The 20,983-nt window shown below is 44.3% G+C and overlaps 1 protein-coding gene across 3 annotated transcripts in view; it reads right to left on the reverse strand.

The window, feature by feature from the left end:
- Nucleotides 1-20,983, reverse strand: part of UNC13B (unc-13 homolog B) — a 1,232,326-nt gene that overhangs the window by 1,129,421 nt on the left and 81,922 nt on the right. For all 3 annotated transcript variants that reach the window (XM_029581856.1, XM_029581857.1, XM_029581864.1), the window contains exon 4: nucleotides 7,389-7,506. In XM_029581856.1, the coding sequence (XP_029437716.1) occupies nucleotides 7,389-7,506 (118 nt within the window). The remainder of the gene's footprint in view (nucleotides 1-7,388; nucleotides 7,507-20,983) is intronic.

Below are 20,983 nucleotides of genomic sequence, written 5' to 3' on the forward strand. Positions count from 1 at the left end.
CTTGGAGGAGAAGTCCATTACCTGCTATTAAGTTCACTTAGAGAATAGCCACTGCCATTAGCAAAGGTAACATGGAATAGACTTAGTTTTTGGGTACTTGCCAGGTTCTTATGGCCTGGATTGGCCACTGTTGGAAACAGGATGCTGGGCTTGATGGACCCTTGGTCTGACCCAGTATGGCATTTTCTTATGTTCTTATGATTGATGAGGTAATTGAGTCTTTTGGAAGCCTGGGATGTGCTGGACTAGATATGTAGCATCAGTCCTTTTATTCACCGGTGGTATGGTGCAGGGATGCTCCCATAGCCTGTGTTGCAAGTCAATGAGGACTTTGTGACCTGGAATTACCAGCACCTCTTTAGGTGGGTCCATGAACCGTAACACTTCCATAGTTTTTTGTCTGGTGTCTTCTTCAGATTCAAGCTGGAAGGGGATGGTGTCAGCCACATCCTTGATGAAATTTGAGAAGGAAAGGTCCTCTGGAGGGGATTTCCTTCTTTCCTCTGGAGGAGAAGGTTCTGAGAGGACTTCCTCTGAAGAAGTATCAGTATTGGGATCATCCCAGGTGTCCGGTGAATGTGGACGAGGAGGCGATGGAATGGGTAGAGTTGGCATCGACCGTTTCTCCAGTGGCTTTGACGGAAACAGCGGAGAATACGATTGACATGGGCGTGTGATTCCCGATGGACCTGGGAGTGGTTCAGGCATCGGAATTTCCTTTACTATTTCCTCTTCCCTCGGTGATTTTACCAGGATGGCACCAATGAGTGTCCAATTTTGCTAAAATTGGCGCAAAAAAAGGATATGTCTGGCATCGGCATCAGTGGAACCAGCGATGGAGTCAGTAATGGCATCGGTATGGGCACCGGTGATGGAAGTAGAACCGGTACCAGTGATGGTGCTGGCCTCAATGGCGGACTCTGTGCTGGCATCGGAGGCGAGGAGCGCATCTCTAACTGCCTGGGCGGAACTGGACGGGCAGAACCGTCCAGTTCCGCCCGTATAGCTGGTGAAACCAGAGCAGCTATGGGGGTTGGCAGCGAAGGCGATACCGGTACCTCCACAGGGCCCTGTGGAGGTATGGTTCCTGGCACCAATATCGGTGGGGATCGCCTTGGAGTGGACGGCCTCGGTGGAGCGTCCTCTCTCCAAGGTTTCTTCAGCGCTGATTCGGGATCCATCGATGGAGTTTCAGTTATCGGATCGATTTTGGGATTGTGAGGCCTCCGATGCCGATGATGATGCTTCTGCCTGTGCTCGACGCCTTTCTAGATTACAGACGTAGATTTTATCGAAGATTTTGAAGGGGTTGGTTACTGCCGATCCCCTGCTTCATCCGGTCTCCGTTTTTTTTTTAAGACGACCTTTCTGATCGCTCCAGCCAGAGACAACTGTGTGGACGTCGATGTCAATGGCATTAATTGGAGATGGAACAAATGCTCCATTTTCTCCATCCGCAGTCTTCTGCCTTTCGGCGTCATCTTGGCGCATCTTGGGCACATCGAGACGTCGTGTCCCTCGCCGAGGCAGAGTACACACTCTAAGTGTGGGTCGTAATGGACATGGTGCGGCAACAATTCAGGCACTTTTTGAAACCCATAGCCATAATGAGAGTTGGACAGCTGTCAACGTCTTTCAGGGACGGTTTGACAGTATCGGAACCAATGGGAAAAATTGAAAAGACTTACCGCGATGGAAAAAAAGGGAGACCCTTACGGTGTCTTAAAGATTTTCCGAGTTTTTATGAACTTTTTTGTAAGGTGAAAATTCACCACACAAGATTCCTAGAACCGTGAGGCTATGGGCTTCGCGGAAAAAAGAAGACAGAAGGAAGACCCCGTGGCTCAAGGGATCATGGCATGCTGGGCATGCTCAGTAGACTCAGGATGCCAGTCAAATGTTTCTAGAAACTTTGACAGAAAGTTTTCCGGGATAGGGCTCAGTCAGTGATGTCACCCATATGTGAGGACTAGCATCCTGCTTGTCCTGGGTTAAATAATAAATATACACTGAAAACTGAATTGGAATCTAACAATACTTTGAATGAATTGATATGAAACAATGAAAATGATCTTTACAGCTATACTTTTAGTTTTAGATGGTACAATCAAATTCTTTAATACATTTGTGACGACTTCTTTAATTTATTAATAGTTTTAACAACCAATTCTCCAAGTGTTTGAAATTTAGCTTCTCTCCTTTCCTATGGTAAGGGCAATTGGAAGCTTCCCACCCATAAAGTTGATGAGTTAAGTGTCATAAGAACATAAGAACATAAGAAATTGCCATGCTGGGTCAGACCAAGGGTCCATCAAGCCCAGCATCCTGTTTCCAACAGAGGCCAAAACCAGGCCACAAGAACCTGGCAATTACCCAAACACTAAGAAGATCCCATGCTACTGATGCAATTAATAGCAGTGGCTATTCCCTAAGTATAATTGATTAATAGCCATTAATGGACTTCTCCTCCAAGAACTTATCCAAACCTTTTTTGAACCCAGCTACACTAACTGCACTAACCACATACTCTGGCAACAAATTCCAGTGCTTAATTGTGCATTGAGTGAAAAAGAATTTTCTCCGATTAGTCTTAAATGTGCTACTTGCTAACTTCATGGAATGCCCCCTAGTCCTTCTATTATTCGAAAGTGAAAATAACCGAGTCACATCTACTCGTTCAAGACCTCTCATGATCTTAAAGACCTCTATCATATTCCCCCTCAGCCGTCTCTTCTCCAAGCTGAACAGCCCTATTCTCTTCAGCCTTTCCTCATAGGGAAGCTGTTCCATCCCCTTTATCATTTTGGTTGCCCTTCTCTGTACCTTCTCCATCGCAACTATATCTTTTTTGAGATGCGGCAACCAGAATTGTACACAGTATTCAAGGTGTGGTCTCACCATGGAGCGATATAGAGGCATTATGACATTTTCCGTTCTATTAACCATTCCCTTCCTAATAATTCCTAACATTCTATTTGCTTTTTTGACTGCTGCAGCACACTGAGCTGACGATTTTAAAGTATTATCCACTATGATGCCTAGATCTTTTTCCTGGGTGGTAGCTCCTAATCTGGAACCTAACATCATGTAACTACAGCAATGGTTATTTTTCCCTATATGCAACACCTTACACTTGTCCACATTAAATTTCATCTGCCATTTGGATGCCCAATCTTCAAGTCTTGCAAGGTCCTCCTGCAATGTATCACAGTCTGCTTGTGATTTAACTACTCTGTCCAGTCACACTGTATCTCCTACCTCTCTAGTAGTCATCTTTGGCATCTCTTACTCATAGTATCAAAATAATATCTGTTGTACAACTCTTCTCCCATGATCTCCAACAGATGAATGTGAGATCTTGTAAGGATCCACTCAAACTCCATCCTCCCCTCTCTCCTATGGATAGCTGTAAGTCATCCCTCGTTTGGATCCAGATGAACCCAGGTTCCTTCTCTGTGAAGGAACCTCTCCTTTTTGTAAATAAAACAAAAAGCTGAGCCCCTAGTTAATGAGAACCCACAAAAATTCCTTTTACTGAAAAGAGAAAAATATATGTGTATGCCGTATTCAAATCTAAGCTTCTTCAAATCGGCCTAACCTACGCCCCTCCAGGATGCCTTGAATCAGACCCTTCCCCACTAATTGAACACATAGCCAAATACATCAACACAGATGTCCCTGCTATAATATTGGGAGACTTTAACCTTCACGTCGATTCATCTCTTCACTCTTCCAACTGCGAAACGTTTCTCACCACGCTTAATTATATGGGATTCAAACAAATCATTAACGGACCTACACACAAAGCAGGACACATCTTGGACCTAATTTTCTTAAATGAAGGCCTCACTCCTTCCTCCATGCCAACTTGCTCATCAATCCCGTGATCTGATCACAAGATGATCACCACAGTCTTGAAAATCAATCAAGCCACACCCCAATCGCCACATAAAACCACAGTCCAATTCAGGAAACTGTGCAACCCGGACAACCTCAGCTCACATCTAACCAAAGAATTTGTCAAGCTAGACCTTTCAGATGCAGACTCTGCTACCTCCTCATGGTTCCAAATCACTAATAAAGTAGCCGACCTAACCTGCCCAGTAACCACTAAAGTTCTACCCTCTAACCCAGACAAGAGGAAACCTTGGTACTCCCCAGAACTTAAATTTCTCAAGCAAGAATTAAGAAGAGTAGAACACACCTGGCGAAAAAATCCTTCATCAACAAATCTGGCCACATACAAATCCCTTATGCACCACTACAGGATCTCCATCCTCCGAACTAAGAGATTACTTCGCACAAAAAATACACCATTTCATATTAGACTCCAAAGCATTGTTTTCATATGTCTCGTCCCTCACCAAACCTTCTCGCCCATCTATTCCAGACGAGCAAGCTGCCAGCAAAGCCTCAGAGTTCGCCTTGTACTTCGAGAAATAAATCACCAACCTGTTATCCCCACTAATCTCCAACAATGGACAGCCTCCTCCCTCTTATTCGGCTTCTCTACAACAAAGTACTAGCCTCAAAACATTCGAGCCCACTTCATCTCTAGAGATTGAAACCTTACTCAAGAAGCACAAAACCGCTTCTCACCCATCGGACCAGATCCCCTCAAATCTCCTCAGCTCCATCCCAAAAACCATCGCCAAGCCTATTGCGGAGATCATTAACTGCTCCTTAGCTCAGGGCCTAGTTCCAGACGCCCTAAAACTTGCCATCTTCAAACCTCTACTGAAAAAACCTAATCTGTCCCCTGCCGATCCAGCTAACTTCCGCCCTATAGCTAACCTTCCATTCATCTCTAAACTATTGGAAAAAATAGTCAATAGGGAACTTTCGGAATATCTGGACGAAAATAAAATCTTAGCTCCTGCTCAGTTCGGCTTCCGCAAGTCTCTAAACACAGAAGCCCTCTTAACTTCACTCTCAGACACCATCCTGCTAAGTCTGGAAAAAAAAACAACCTTGCCTTCTCGTTCTCCTCGACTTATCAGCCGCATTCGACACGGTGAACCATTCAATTCTAGTGGATCAGCTAGCGGACATCGGCCTCAAGGGTACCGCACTTTGTTGGTTCAAGTCTTTCCTTAGCAACAGATCCTATAAGTTCAGAATCAACAACAAAGTATCCCACCCTGTCAGCTCAACCCTGGGAGTCCCTCAAGGCTCTTCACTATCCCCTACCTTCTTCAACATTTACCTCCTCCCACTCTGCCAGCTCCTTTCAAATCTAAAGTTAACTCACTACATATACGCTGATGATGTGCAAATACTCATCCCAATTAAGGACTCACTTCCCAAAACCCTCTGCTTCTGGAACACCTGCCTACAATCTATCAACCTCCTTCTCACAAGCCTCAACTTAATACTTAACACCAACAAGACAGAACTCCTCCTCATCTCCCAGGACGACAACTACGCAACAGCCAACAACCACCTCATCGCTCAATCAACCTTCTCCTCCCAAGTGAGAAACCTCGGCGTCATCGTAGACAATCATCTGAACCTAAAGAAATTTGTCAATAACACTACAAAGGATTGCTTTTTCAAATTACAAGTCCTAAAACGGCTGAGACCCCTCCTACGCTTCCAAGACTTCCGCACAGTTCTTCAATCCATCATCTTTTCTAAAACTGACTACTGCAACTCGCTTCTTCTCGGGCTCCCAGCTATCACCATCAAACCCTTGCAGATGTTGCAGAATGCCACGGCCAGGATTTTGACCAAAACCAACAAGAAAGAGCACAACACCTATCCTGCGGAACCTTCACTGGCTTCCTATCAAATTTAGAATTCTGAACAAAGTCCTAATGATGATACACAAAGCCATGCACAATCTCATTCCACTCGATCTTAACATCCCTCTTCGTCCCTACAAGCCCTCCAGACCGGTTAGATATGCATACAGTAACACGCTCTACACCCCTCCTGCCAAATCCTCTCTTAGGAAACGAGCCCTTTCTACAGCTGGTCCTCCGCAATGGAATGCACTCCCGCTGGATCTCCAGCTAGAACGATGCACGACAACCTTAAAAAAAAAGACTCAAAACTTGGCTATTCGGTCAAGCCTTTCCTCAATCTCAGATGACCCATCCTTCCTTCTAGACATGCTAACTTCCGGACCAGCTCTCAGTTTTACGTCTCGGTCTTCTGAACCAGACATAGCATTGCAGACAAGTTTAGTTTTAATTTTTAATTTTACTTTAATTTTAATTTCTAACTTTTAGTTTTACCTCCACCTCTGGTTTTTTGTCTCCTCTCCTTCCCCCCCCCCCCCCCCCCCCTTAATTTTGCGCATTGGTCCATTACCACCCAGTTTTCATTGGTTTTGTTCACTCCGACATCATCTTCTAGCGAAGTTAGCTTTGGTTTCCCAGGTTAGATATCATAGGAATGTGACTTTGTTTGGTGTTTTATAACAGTTTTATAACAGTTACTCACTCTCTAGAGGAGCTCAATATTTATCTGTACCCCTTGATCCCAGTTACCTGTATCCCTTGTTCGATGTAATGCATTCGTTTTGTGCTGTTTCTCGTTTCGCTGTAAACTGATCTGATATGTTCTTTAAACATAAATGTCGGTATAAAAAAGTTCCAAATAAATAAATAAATATTCAAGAGAGGAATCCTGTATGTGGGGATGTGTGTGAGAGAGAGAGTGAGGGAGCGTTTATGTGCACTAGAGAGAGGGAGCATGTGTGTGTGAGAGAGAGAGAGAGACAGAAGGAGCCTGTGTGAAGTGCAGTACTGAGAATGAAGTCAAACTCTGGGAGTGATGATAGAGTGGAAGGGGGTTGAGCCTAGAGGTGGAAGGGAGAGATACTAGCAGTGGAGGAGTTGAGGCCTGAGAGGGCAAAGTGGCCAAGGGAACAGGGAGAACAAGAGAAGGGAACTCTTACAGTGAATATCTAGGGAAATTCTGCTCAAAATATTTAAAATTCTGCATCTTTAAGTAATAACTTTTTTCTGTATTAATTTAAAATGTAATTAAAGACTGTCATGTAAATTGTGTTTTGACCAATATAAAATATGCAGAATTTTAAGTTTTTATGCACAGAATTTTATGGTTTTTTTTCACAGAATTCCCCCAGGAGTATTTATATACCAGAAAGACTCACCATATGACTTCTCCCAATGGAATAGTTTCCCCCCCCCCCCCCAAAAAAAATGTTTTAATCCCAACCTAAAAGAGAACCAAAAGGGGATCTACATTTCATATCAAAATCTTCCACAAACTTGGCAAACGCAGCATTAACTAAACTCAAATTTCATGACCACATGTCTATCTGTGGAAGAAAACTAGAGACCAAATTGGTTCTAATAGTCTATTAACCATACAATTGCAGCCAGAATAATTTAACAGCAAACAGCATGAAGACTAACCTCATCAGATTGTCGAATAGTCTTCAAAGGAATCCACACAGTCCCCACCATTGTATCCCAAATCAACCCTTTGTTCCACATTTCCACGATCAGGCCTAGGTCCAGACGGCTGATCTCACTTGGAGAAAGAAAGCAAGATTATGAATTGAATGATAGAAGTGGCCCAGGAAACAAAAAACACTTTAGAGACAGGATTGTTAATTCAAACATCATTATAGGATCAAAGAATCATGTGAATTTATATGTTTAATTATTTGTTCTATGCTTTTGTTTATTACTACAAACTTCTATCAGTAGTGTTAGCTAAATGGAAGTAAATAAATACACGTGTTTATACACTGCTGGAAACAAAGCATCCAAAAATGGACTCAAATACACCAGATGTCTCGCAACTGATTTGTATAGAAGCATTCTCATATCTTCTGTTGGCTTTCCCTGTGTGTTCCATTTGATCCTCCTACCTTGTTATAAGTTTGGCAAGCTTGTTTGGTGAAAAGCACATTTTTTGATACTCAGGAAGCTGATTTAAGGAGAAGTGTGAAACAAAAAAAAAAAAAGATAGGAAGGAGGAGAAAATAGTTCTTACCTGATAATTTCCTTTCCTTAAGTCCAGTCAGACCAGTCTAGATGCAGGGGTTATGCCTCCCAAGTAGCAGATGGAGACAGGCTACAGGTTTGCTGACATTACATCTTATAAACTCCTGTACTAACCTCAGCCTGTCAATATTCTATGTAACAAGCTAAGATAAACATTTTTAATTCATTAAACTTTCCCTCAACCCCCCCACCACAAAAAAAAAAAAGCAAAAACCAGAGGCTTTCAAGAGAGAAACAAACAGAACAGACAAACCTTATTAAGGAATGCAGGTTATTACCTTAAACAGCCAGCGTGCCAACTAGCACACACTAGCAGTTATTCTAAAAATGAATCATGATAATACATTTGGCAAAACAGAGGGTCCGGGACTGGTCTGGACGGACTCAAGGAAAGGAAATTATCTGGTAAGAACTAATGTCTCCTTCCTGCTCATCCAGCCAGATAAGTCCAGACACATGGGATGTACCTAAATTATCCCTCTACTGGGTGAGACAGTGCTAGGCTCACTCTCAAGACTTTTGAACCAAATGAAGCCTCTTCCCTGGCTCAAGAGATGATAGTGCTTTGAATAAGTATGCAAGGAAGACTGAATCGCTACTCCTCAAATTTCCAATGGTAACATCAGGCAAAGTTCTGCCCAGAAAGCTGCCTGTACCCTGGTAAGAATACCCTCAATTTTTTGGGAAACGGAAATCCCTTGAATATCTAAGCCTCTCCATCATTTCCTTACTCCAATGAGCTATCAACACTCTAGAACCACAAAACCGAAGAAATGACACTCCAAAATAATGAAACTATTAGTGACCTTCAATTACAGCAGAATAACTCTCATAACATCTAAATGATGAAATTGAGCACACTTACCCATACAAGTTCCTTTAAAAGGAAGGGAGACATACCATCCAGTTAAGATGAAAAGATATAAAACTATCTTAGGAAGGAACGAAGGAAGCATGAGAATCTATACCACCTCATCCAAAAAATCTCCTCGCAATAGAACTTGCAGCTCCAAACTTCATTTGGATGCCTACCAGAAAACACCACCTCTTAAGAGTAAGCAGCTTAAGCAACATCTCTCAGAGCAGGGGTGGGCAAACTATGGTCCTCAGACCAAATCAGGCCCATCACTGACTTTTATCCGGCTCGGTAAATGTTTTAAAATTTACATTCGGTGCAGCCTGCGATTACTTTGTGCTTGCCAAGTGCCATCATCCTCAGCAAAGGCTAAAATGTCCCCTTTGAATGACGCATTGAATCGCGTGACACCAAGTGCTAGCCTCTGCTAATGACATTGGTACCGAAAAGGGGGGAGGAGATAAGCAAGTGGCCAAACAGTCCCATTACCTGCAGAGACTCCTGTTAAGGCCCGGAGACAGCAGTAACCTAGTAACAGCATCGCCAGCTGCTACAGCAATTACAACAGAAATGCAAGTCCGCCTCTTGCTCATGTGCAATGTCTTTTCGCACGCCTCTTATTAATCTTAAGGAAAAAAAGTTATCAAACATATGTGATAGAGTCCAATCAGCTCAAGAAAACTACCTCTAGTCTAGTAGAGAACAAATGGGAATGCCGGGTTAGGGCAAAGAGAAGATGATGGGTGTGGAAGGAAAAGGAAGGCCCTGCCCCCTCAGATTAAAACCGGTGTTAAGGGTCATAACATCGCAGCGTGCATGGCAAGTCAACAAAACCTGTATCCAATGCTGACCTCCAACCCTAGCTAAGGGAGATCTTTATTATCAGGTGAATTTTAAAAGTCTTATGCACGCCAAAGCCGGGAGATACACGCATGGCTCAGTCGCCTGCAGGCCACGCGGATTTTAAAAGGTCCGCATCCATGCGTGTATCTCCCAGTAAGCAGATAAAGGTTTGGCAAAAAAGGGGTGGAGCGTGGTCTGGGTGGAGCATAGGCAGGCCGGCTTTGTGGCATTAATCCAGCATGTATTTACACACGCAAACCAGGTTCCCCTATCACATAACCTTACTTCTGCTATAGACAGCATGTAAGTCGTAACAAAAAAAATACTCTCGTTAGCGGGGTTTAAGGGTCGGGGTAATAGGGTGAAAGGGAGGCAAGTTAGCAAGTGTTGCAGCATGTATGGGAACTTCAAAATGAAATTAGCCGTTTCTTGGAAATGAAAGGGAAAGAAAACGACTTCCCAGAATTAAAGAATCCAAACTGGATATGCGACCTTGCCTTTGGTGTGGATATCATAGCACATTTAAATGATCTTAATTTGAAACTACAAGGCAAGAATGCATGAATTGTATTCTAGTGTTAAAGCTTTCAAAAGTCAAGCTATTATTTTTTTCAAAACTGAAGAGTAATGTGAAGTGTGTGAAGTCAACACTCCAAGGCTTAGAAGTGTCATCAGAGCAATCAGCCAGGTATTGCAAAACTGAGTGATTTGCACATGGACTTTTCCCACTCTTCTTGGGCTCTGAGAAGATTAAAAACACACCGAAACTGGTGTTATCTGACTATGAAAAAGCCCCCAAAGAATTACAACTGAAGCTCATTGATCTCTAGAGTGACTCTACTTTAAAAGAAAAGTACAAGTCAGAAACCAGTGGCGTAGCTATGGGTGGGCCTGGGTAGGCAGTGGCCCATCCACTTTCCATTCAGGCCCACCCAAACTTCTTTGCAAGACACTGCAGCCAATAAAAAGCAGGCAGCATCAGCAGGCACCCAAGGGAGAAAAAAAAATTAATAAAACCAGCTGGTGTGTTGAGGCTCCCGGTGTCCCACAGCCCCAGTAATACTTCCCTTTACCTTCTTCCTGCCCCCGCAGGCCAATGGGAAGCCTCCTCCCTTCTTCCTGCCCCCCGCGGGCCAATGGGAAACCTCCTACCTTCTTCCTGCCCCCGCGGGCCTATCGGAAGCCTCCTCCATTCTTCTTGCCCCCGCGGGCCAATCGGAAGCCTCATCCCTTCTTCCTGCCAGTGGGAGGAGGAAGCCTCTGATTGGCTGGTGGGGCAGGAAGAAGGGGGGCATCGGGCTGGGAGGAGTGGCAGTGTTCAAGCCACGGGCTGGAAGTGCTGACATGCGGCGAGCCACACAGAAAAGAGGCCAGCCACGCCAGGAACCACGATAGAGTAGGGATTCCCCAAAGCGAGCATGCAGAGGCCGGTTGCTCCGGTGAGTCTCCTCCTTCCCCCAGTGAGTGCGGCAGAACCACATTTGAAGTAAAAGTGGCACTCAGCCAGGCTGATTTCAGATGGGGCAATTGGAGCTCCCAGCGGCCGTAAAAGCAGGCAGATGGGGGGCCGCGGGAGCCTCAGGATATCCCCACAGCTAGAAGAAAGGCTTGAGTGCTGTGGCATTTTTCTAAAATAAATGTTTGCTGCTTCAGTGCGGCTGAGAAGGCAGCAGCAGCAGCACTGGGAAATCTGCCACTGCGAAATTAAAGGGGAACACAGCATTGGGGCTCTAAGCAAAGTGTGTGTGAGAGACAGAGACTGGGCAGGGAGGTGTGACTGGGGTGTGTGTGAGAGACAGAGACTGGGCAGGGAGGTGTGAGTGAGAGAGAGTCTGGGCAGGTTAGGGTGCCACAATTTTGGGTGGGTTGCAAACTCCCACCAGCACAAGAGGTCCTGCAACAAATCCAATACCAAAGGAGGGGGCGCTGTGCCGGAGCTGCTGCCAATACATAATCCAGGGGAAGGGTTGCATTACTGAAGGTTCGCCTAGGGTGCCAAATACTCTTGAACCGGCCGTGTGTGTGTGACTTGTGGGCCCCAAAGAAGAGGACCGTAAGGACAGAGCTTCAGCAGCCGCTGCTGCTCCTAGTATGTGCTTTCAAGGGAAAGGAGTAGGAGAGTTGCAGGAGATGGTAAGTAAAGGTGGCATTTTAAGTTTGGTTATTCAGTGGTAATGGGAAATTAATTCTTGAATAATGTACAGTGGCTGAGACTTTCTTTATTGAAGCTAATTCAGCTTTAACTTCAGTCAGCTCCTTTTCCAAGGTAAAGAGTTATGAACAAATGGGGCAAGCCTTAAGTTTCCAAATGATTACCCTCAATATAAAGGCGCCACAACAGTTGCACTGGATAGACCTCATTTTGGTAATTTTTCTGATGGATAGCAATTAGGGGAAATACTAATTTACCTTGTTGCCATTTATGAATTTAGGCAGGTTATATTAGAAACACAAACCTAGGGGTGGGAGGGTGTCAAACAGTTAAACCTTGGTCAAAGATGTTAACTGGACACTATCTGCTATTGATTTTGAACAGCAGGTTTGGCTAACTAATTTAAGCTTTCTCCTTATCTCTCCTCAAGAGTTTGTGCTTCTGGCTGTCTCTTTCAAGTTCAACTCAGACTGGGGACTTGATCTAATACACCTCTTAGGAGGTGTATTCGAGTTTAGGACCTGATTTAATATTTGTAGGGTTGCCTTTTCATAGATAGGGTTGTTATATGTTCCATAAAGCAGGTTTAACTTTGTGCAGATTAGTTTGTGTGCATTATTGCAGATCTTGGGACTGTGTTAGGTGCTATATTTCTCTTTCCATTTCTCCACTTTTTTTGGCTTTTTTTGGTTTTCCATTCCAGTTTCTATCTCCATATTTATAATGTGTGGTCTTTCTGTACTTTGGTGAAGGTCGGTTCTGTGTGTGTGCCCAAGGTGAGGTATTTTACTAGCATGTAGGCAATTGTATTAATCTTATTTGTGGATGCAGAGTGTATGTTTACATGATGATAGCTTAGTAATTGACAGGGCTGGATAGCCTTTTTCTCCTGTCTACCCAGTTATCCTCTCCACACTACTAAGGATACATCCCAGCTGTCAGCCAAAGGGTGTGACCACCTTCAAGATATCTCTTTATCCAGAAGTGTCTTTTTTCTGTTCTTCCTTTGTAAAGAAATGGGGATGAATGTCAGGAGCCCCTGGACTCGATTCAGCAAACGTCACCATCAGAGGAAGACTAAAACTAAATAGTTGAGCCATAGGAAAGGAAAAGAAGTCTTCAAAGGTATTTATCTGTTTTATTGATACAGATTAATAAGGCATTTGCTCAATTATGGTAAATATTTTGGTACAATACATCAAATGTCAGTGAACATGGTTTCTTTATTTAATTAATTTATACCAGCTAGTATCCCATCCAATGACCATATAATTTTGTAGGACCACTACTCATAGGGTCACGGTATTTTACCAGACTCTTTCGCTCCCTCGATGGTCCAAGGCTTCCGATGTCAATGGCGATGTTGCTCACTATGATCCCCTTGGTCCTGAGGGGGGAGCAGAGGGAGTTGCAGGCTGAGAAGTCGTCGATGCCGGACGGTCACCGGCTGGTGGTCGATACTGGTGCCAGTTCTGATGACGTCGATGCAATAGACGGCGTCGAGGTTTGAGCACGGAAGAGAAGTTCCATCTTCTCCATTCTGGCCTTGCGACCTTTTGGTGTCATTAGGGCACATTTGGTGCCAGTCAGGACATCGTGCTCACATCAGAGACACAGTACACAGACCTTATGAGGGTCTGTTATGGACATGGTGTGATTGCAGTCCGGGTACAGACGGAACCCCGACGCCATGGCCATGAAAAAACTCGAGCCGCGGTACAGTCTACGGCCAGTAGGCCGCGAGGGCCAAACTCGACGGGAATCAACTGAAAACGGGTAAAAACTTACCGGAGTACTGCGGAGTTAAAAATTTGAAGGAGTGACCCCTATGGGGTATGAAACTTTTTAATAATTCTGTGAGGAAAATTCCGGTCAGGAATCTCTGTGGAGCTCCTTAACCGTGTGGCTACTGCTACGCAGAAAAAAGAAGACTGAAGGGGGACCCCTGCTGGCTGCAGGGTTACTGCCATGCTGGGTATGCCCAGTAGGGACCAGTCAAAGTTCTAGAAACTTTGACAAAAGTGTTCCGTGACTGGGCTCCCTCCTGTGATGTCACCCATATGTGAGGACTACCATCCTTCTTGTCCTGTGAGAGAACTGCCCAGTCAAAAAAAAAAAAGTTCAAGTCTCAGATCTAAAATGTGACATAAATGGCCTGATTTCTTGAGAATAAAAGTATTTGGAGTAAAAACAGATTCCTTTCTTGAGATGGAATAAATTCTATAGTATTTAACTATAAGAAAAGTTAGCTCCCTTTGAAGATGATCTTGTAATGAGAATTTGCAACAAAGAGAACCTTGCAATAAATCAGCAGTATGTAGTATTTTACCACTAATAGCTGAAAAACGCTTCCTTTATAGTTCGTCTATAAGTCACTAGGAATGAAAGATAAATTTAATTTTACAAAAGATGCATCTAATGAAAGTCATTTCTGCTAGATATAACTATTGTAGCACTAAAGGGCAAAGGGTATGGCTGACCACTTTTCTGTATATAACACAATCTATTATTAGCATGCATTAGAAAAATTTGCAAAAAACAAGCAAAACTTGACATACATGATGAAAATGTATTAAAGTGGTGATGGCACAAACTGCTGAGAAGTATATGTAAGATACTGGTTTGGGGCTAGAATTATACCAAATTGACTATGCCTTCCATCATTTCATCAGTGTGTCTCTTTCTCCATCTGCTGGTCAGCTTCTATTATGGTCTAATATAAAGTAGCATATTAAACTGCTGAATATTTCACATTAAAAGAAATCTGACACAGAGAAACAGCCTACCAAAAGTAATTTCTGATCTTCAAAGTCTGAATCCTGTAATCACACTAGCTCATCTCTATCTTAAAATCTACCTTTTTCAAATATATTTGTACCATTTACCACTATATTTTCAGATATGGGCCAGTCTTGAACCAGTATCCTTCCAGAAGGTAATATTTGGCTTCCTTGGTATTGCTGTCCAGCCTGTTTACCATAATCTGTCTCATGTACCACATTTGTATTCTGCTGTATCCTGACAGTTCAGCAGGAGCTAGCCTAGGTAGACAACGGTATTAAGGATGTGCATGGCCAAAATTTGTTTTCTGTTTTTGGTTTTCTTGGAGGGGAGGGGGTTGCATTTCATTTTTGGGTTGTTTTTTTCAGCCAAGTACTGCAAACAGTGCAAGCTATTTACAAAACCTTTTGGAAAACAAAAAGTAAAATTTTTGTTTTTTGAGGGCCAAATATGTTTTGTTTAATACAAAACAAAAACAGGTTAATTCATCCTGTTTTACATTTTCATTTCAAACAAATGTACATCCATAACGGGTATCTCTTTTCCAACTCTGTACTCTCTGCTGATTCATTTTCATGATTCTTGGTCTATTTCCTGGTCACCGCCTTTGTTCCTGTTTTCTTTATCCCTTGTTATAAACTCTGGTATTTATTTCTTCCATTTATCAACCGCTACATTCCAGAGACGCAAGGCTTTTATCTGCTGTTTTTTCCTGGTTCCTCATCTTGAGCAGATTCTGGACCCTTGTCACTAAGGTGCTGCCCATAATAAATGAGTACTGCACTGTAATTCCTAATTGTGTTTCTGCTCGTGGCAGTTGGCTCTAAGCCAACCTTGAGCCTAAGGGGGTCCAGGTCCCAGCCAGGAAACTCAGACATATATGCTCACCATGTTTCACTGTTAGTTATTGTAAAGCACATGTGGCCTGGCCAAGGGCTGAACAGTTTCCTGACTCCTACATGGATACATCTGAAGTCTCATTTAATATAGTTTTTTTTTCCCCACTATATATTGCTTGTATTCCTGCTGTTTTTTTATTCTCTGCGTGTGTGGCTGGAATATTGCAAATCATTTTTTTAGGAAATAGAGGCATTGTTTTCTCCTAGTCTTTCTCCTTTTCATTTTTCCCAATAAATGCTTTTTTTTTTTTTTTAATTTTGTCTTGGTGTGCTGCTGGATTATTGCAATTTTTCATGGGTGGTAGAAACTTTGCTAATTATTATTTAAATACCCTGGTGTGTGGTTTAAAAAGGAATACAGGAACTTTACCTACAAGACTTATTTAATCCTTACCACCCCTAAGTTTTTTTTTTTCTTAAATAGTTCTCAAAGAATTAGGTTAATGCAACAACTTATACATTAGTTAAGATAGAATAAGTCACCTCACTTACACATATCAGAATGTCTTTTATTAGGTGTAAATGATCCAAAAAATGAAAAGGGAGCACTGCTACATGCAAACCAATCAAATAAATCAGGCAGACCTGTTACAGAAAAAATAAAATAGTTTTGTCCCTCCTGACGCAGCCTCACAGCGAAACACGTGTCCATGTTGGGGGACCCGTCTTGAATCATACCCTGTCATAACACTGTGGAGGTGCCATTTCAAAAATATAATTTCTTCACTCAAAATTATGTGTGGACATTGAATATTTTCTCTGCACATTTGCTTGATTTATTTGATTTGTTTTATTAAGTGTATGTCCCAAGACTCACCCTTTGGAGATTAAAGACTTGTCCAATTTGCCTCCAGCTGTTTGCAATGAAAAAGGAACGGATTCTTCTGAAAGAAGAAATGTCTGAACTTCAAAAAACCTCTCCTACCTCACAACATGCAGAATATCCCCCCAACTCTCAGAGAGTATTCAGAAACAGGAAAAAATGGATTATGGTGGGCTCTGGTAGAATAAGACCTGTGACCTTGAAACATCCTGTTACTCAACTGAAAAACAGCCAGGACATCTGCACCCACTCTCACAGAGGAGTCAAATCTAGGAATAAATGGATTCTGGTGGGTTCAGATAGAATAAGATCAGTGGCAATGAGACATCCACTCTTTCTGGTGATACCCTTACATAATGCCTTTTCTACACTGGAAAATGAAGCTACGCCTGCAACAGAAAATTAAGTGGTGCCTGAAAAGGAAGACATCTCTTGCACTCAAACTCTAACATTACCAAGTCTCAAAAGAAAGCTCTTTCTCCTGGGATGTTCAATCAGAGGAATTATTCTGGCATCTTATTTTGCAGAGGACACAATAATTAAATGCTTTCTTGGAGCTTCAGTTTATACAAATGCACACCAGGTAGTCAATGCAATTACAGAAGAAAAGTAAAGACTATAATATCGTTATCATCTATCTGGGGATCAACGACATTGCTAGAAACAGTATCCAAGCAGAACAGAATGAGTTCCAGAAACTGGGAAAGGAGATGGAAAAGATGGCAAACAATATAGCATTTTCTGAAATACCTATTCATGGACAGCAAAAAGAAAGGCTAAGCCGAGGCTATTTGAATTTCCTACCTTGCCGCGTGAGATCTATTTGTTTCTATCTGCTTGTTTGGCGAGAGGGATCGGGACGCCGGCTTGCTGACGTCAGAGGGAGGCGCCGGAAGAACACTAGAAAAAGCACCTCCCCTCCGGCGCGTCGTCAAAGCCGGGCGCGCGCGACTTTGCCCAACGGAGCCCGACGGAGCTCAAGATTAATTTCAATTTAAATTCAAAAGGAATGTGCTGCATAGTCAAGTTTTTTATCTCATTTACCGTGTTTTAGTTATGCCAGCGAAGAGGAAGGGGAAAATTCGTGTCTTCCCTCCGGACCCTATACCCTCAACCTCAACGCAATTAGAAATACACAAATTCTTGACACAGCTGGGGAAACAAGGAACCGATGATTCCATTGGTACTCCTGTCGAAGGAGAGATTAGGAGTCCCTGTGAGGAGGCGTCCTCAAGCCCGGATAACAGAACACCACTGGTACAACGTGCTTCCGAGGAACAAGCTGCCCAGCCCCATACCCCAATTAGGGATGAAATGGCTGAACAGGAGGGAGCCTCTTCCTCGATAATGGCCAGGGGCTCCGGGACCCCGACAGGTCTGCGCCGGCCACATGGGAGCAGGAGCCCTGGCTAGCAGTGGTGGCCTGCGGGAAGAGGAGAATCAATTCAGATAAAGGCTAAACGATCACGTCCTCATTCTTCTGCCCCTCCTGGTAAGGATCAGAAAACCATTGGATGTGCTGGGATGAAGGATTTTCCAAGGGTCCATATTGATATTGCGAATTGTAGCATATCAACTATACATGACCTAATATAATAGAAATCTCTGTAAATGAGTCCAAGAGATTGCAGAGACACTACCTCAGCAACAACAAGAAGCCTTGACTCCCATCCTACAAAAAGGAATGGAAACAGGTAAACATGAAGTCAGAGCTGCCTACGATTCTTTTGAAACAGCAGCCAGAGTCTCAGGAGCAGGCATCAGTGCTTGATTCTGGGCCTGGCTTAAGGCCTCAGACCTAGGCCCGGAAGTGTAGGACAAACTGGCAGGTCTACCCTGTACCGGAGACAACCTGTTCGGGGATAAGATCCAGGACGCAGTGGCCCAGTTAAAGGACCATCATGAGACCCTGCGCCAGTTGTCAACTGTCTCCCCAGATGGTTCCCTCTGTAGCCCGCAGGGCTACACGTAGAGAATCCAAGAAACAGTTCTACAGGCCACGCAGATATCACCCTCCTGCATCCCGTGCACGACTGGCTCGGTCACCTCAGAAGGGACATGCGCGCCAAGTTAGAACATCTAGGCCACAGCCAGTTCCACAAGCTGGCCCCGCGTCTGGATTTTGACTCTTTCCCAGAGAGCAGCAGCCATATTCCAGTGGGGGACTGCCTGTGCCACTTTGCAACAAATTGGCATCCAGTCACCACGGACCAGTGGGTACTGTCCATTGTAACCCATGGTTACAGTCTAAATTTTTCAAAAATACCCCTGGACTTCCCACCCAATCCATCCTGCAGTTGGGACGACCACACAGGAGAACTTGATTTAGAGCTCTCAACCCTTCTGTCGGTCAGAGCTGTCGAACCGGTTCCACAGAATCAGCAGGGAAAAGGGTTCTACTACAGATATTTCCTTATTCCAAAAAAGACCGGTGGCCTCTGGCCTATTCTGGACCTCCGTGCCTTGAATACATTTCTTCGCAAGGAAAGGTTCAGGATGGTATAGCAAATGTTGCTTACCTGATGTAACAGGTGTTCTCACAGGACAGCAGGATGTTAGTCCTCACAAATGGGTGACATCGAGGATGGAGCCCACCACGGAAAACTTCTGTCAAAGTTTAAACAGAACTTTGACTGGCCCCTACTGGGCATGCCCAGCAAGGCACTGACCCTGCAGCCAGCAGTGGTCTCCCTTCAGTCTGATTTTCAAAGCTACAGGCAGTGCCTAGAAAGTAAAAATAAAACGAACCCAACACCGCGGGGAGGCGGGCGGGTTTCGTGAGGACTAACATCCTGCTGTCCTATGAGAACACCTGTTACATCAGGTAAGCAACATTTGCTTTCTCACAGGACAAGCAGGATGGTTGTCCTCACAAATGGGTGAGTACCGAGCTGAGGATGTCCCGACCTGCACCAAATGTACCCAACGGTGTGCAGCAGGCACAACAACTGAGGAGAAATTTGGGAAAGGGCATCCGCACCCTACCGGGTAGGTGGAAGGGTGTTGGTACATCAGGTTGGAAAAAGGTTACGCAAGACAGACTGGCCGAAGATGGAGTCCTGTCTTCCAGCCTTGTCCAAACAATAATGGGCTGCAAAAGTATGGAGAGAACTCCAGGTTGCAGCTTTGCAGATGTCAGGAAGCGGCACCGATCGAAGGTGTGCCACTGACGTCGCCATGGCCCTCACAGAGTGTGCTTTAACACGGTCTTGAAAAGGAATGCCAGCTTGCTGATAGCAAAAAGAAATGCAGTCCGCCAACCAGGAAGAAAGAGCCTGCTTACCCACAGGTTGTCCCAACTTATTAGGATGGAAAGAGACGAATAATTGAGTGCTCTTCCTGTGAGAAACTGTACGGTCTAGGTAAAAAGCTAGAGCCCGTTTACAGTCTAGGGTATGCAGGGTCTGCTCTCCAGAGTTTGAGTGGGGCCTGGGAAAAAAGATAGGTAGTACGATAGATTGATTGATATGAAACTCCGAAACTACCTTAGGTAAAAATTTAGGGTGAGTGCGGAGTACCGCCCGGTCCTGCAGGAGCTTAGTGTAAGGCGGATAGGTAACTAGGGCCTGTAATTCACTAACCCTGCGAGCTGAAGTAACAGCCAAAAGGAATAACACTTTCCAAGTGAGATATTTCAAGTCACAGGAGTGCAGAGGTTCGAAAGGAGGTTTCATTAGACGACCAAGAACCAGGTTAAGGTCCCAGGATGGGGCCGGAGGACGCAAGGGTGGCTTTAGATGGAGTAAGCCCTTAAGAAAGCGTGTTACTAGGGGTTGCACTGAAATAGGATTACCCCCAATACCCTTATGGAAGGCGGCTACCGCACTGACATGCATTCTGATAGAAGAGGTTTTAAGACCTGAGTCAGAGAGATGCCATAAATAGTCCAAGAATTTGGAGATTGGACAGGAAAGGGGATCAAGGGACTGAGAAGTGCACCATGATGTGTACCTTTTCCATTTGTATGAGTAAGACTTTCTTGTGGAAGGCTTTCGTGAAGCTATCAGGACCCGAGAAACGGAATCTGAAAGGTTAAATGGTTGAAGGACTAACCTTTCAACATCCATGCCGTCAGGGACAAGGCTTGGAGGTTGGGATGGAGGAGGCATCCGTCGTTTTGAGTGAGCAGATGCGGGTCCTTTCCCAGAGGAATGTGCCTGCGGATGGAGAGATCCTGGAGTATTGGAAACCATACTTGGCGTGGCCAGTAAGGTGCTATCAGGATCATGGTTCCTCCGTCCTGGCGTAGCTTCACGAGAGTCTTTGACACAAGAGGGAGTGGAGGGAATGCATAGAGCAGACCGGTTGTCCACTTGAGGGAGAATGCATCCCTCGGCCGAGAGTGCTGGCTCCGAATGAGAGAGCAGTAATCGTCCACTTTGTGGTTCTGAGGGGACGCAAAGAGGTCTATGCGGGGAGAACCCCACTTGTGAAACAGAGAGGTCGCTACCAGAGGATCGAGTGACCACTCGTGTGGGTGGAAGACACGGCTCAGCTGGTCTGCCAATACATTGTCTACTCCCGGCAGGTAAGTGGCCCTGAGGTACATGGAGTGGGAGAGGGCTTCCGCCCAGATCTGCGCAGCTTCCTGACACAGAAGGAAGGAGCCTGTGCCTCCCTGCTTGTTTATGTACCACATGGCCA

The sequence above is a fragment of the Rhinatrema bivittatum genome, chromosome 1, assembly GCF_901001135.1.
Source record: "Rhinatrema bivittatum chromosome 1, aRhiBiv1.1, whole genome shotgun sequence".
In the NCBI taxonomy this organism is placed as follows: Eukaryota; Metazoa; Chordata; class Amphibia; order Gymnophiona; family Rhinatrematidae; genus Rhinatrema; species Rhinatrema bivittatum.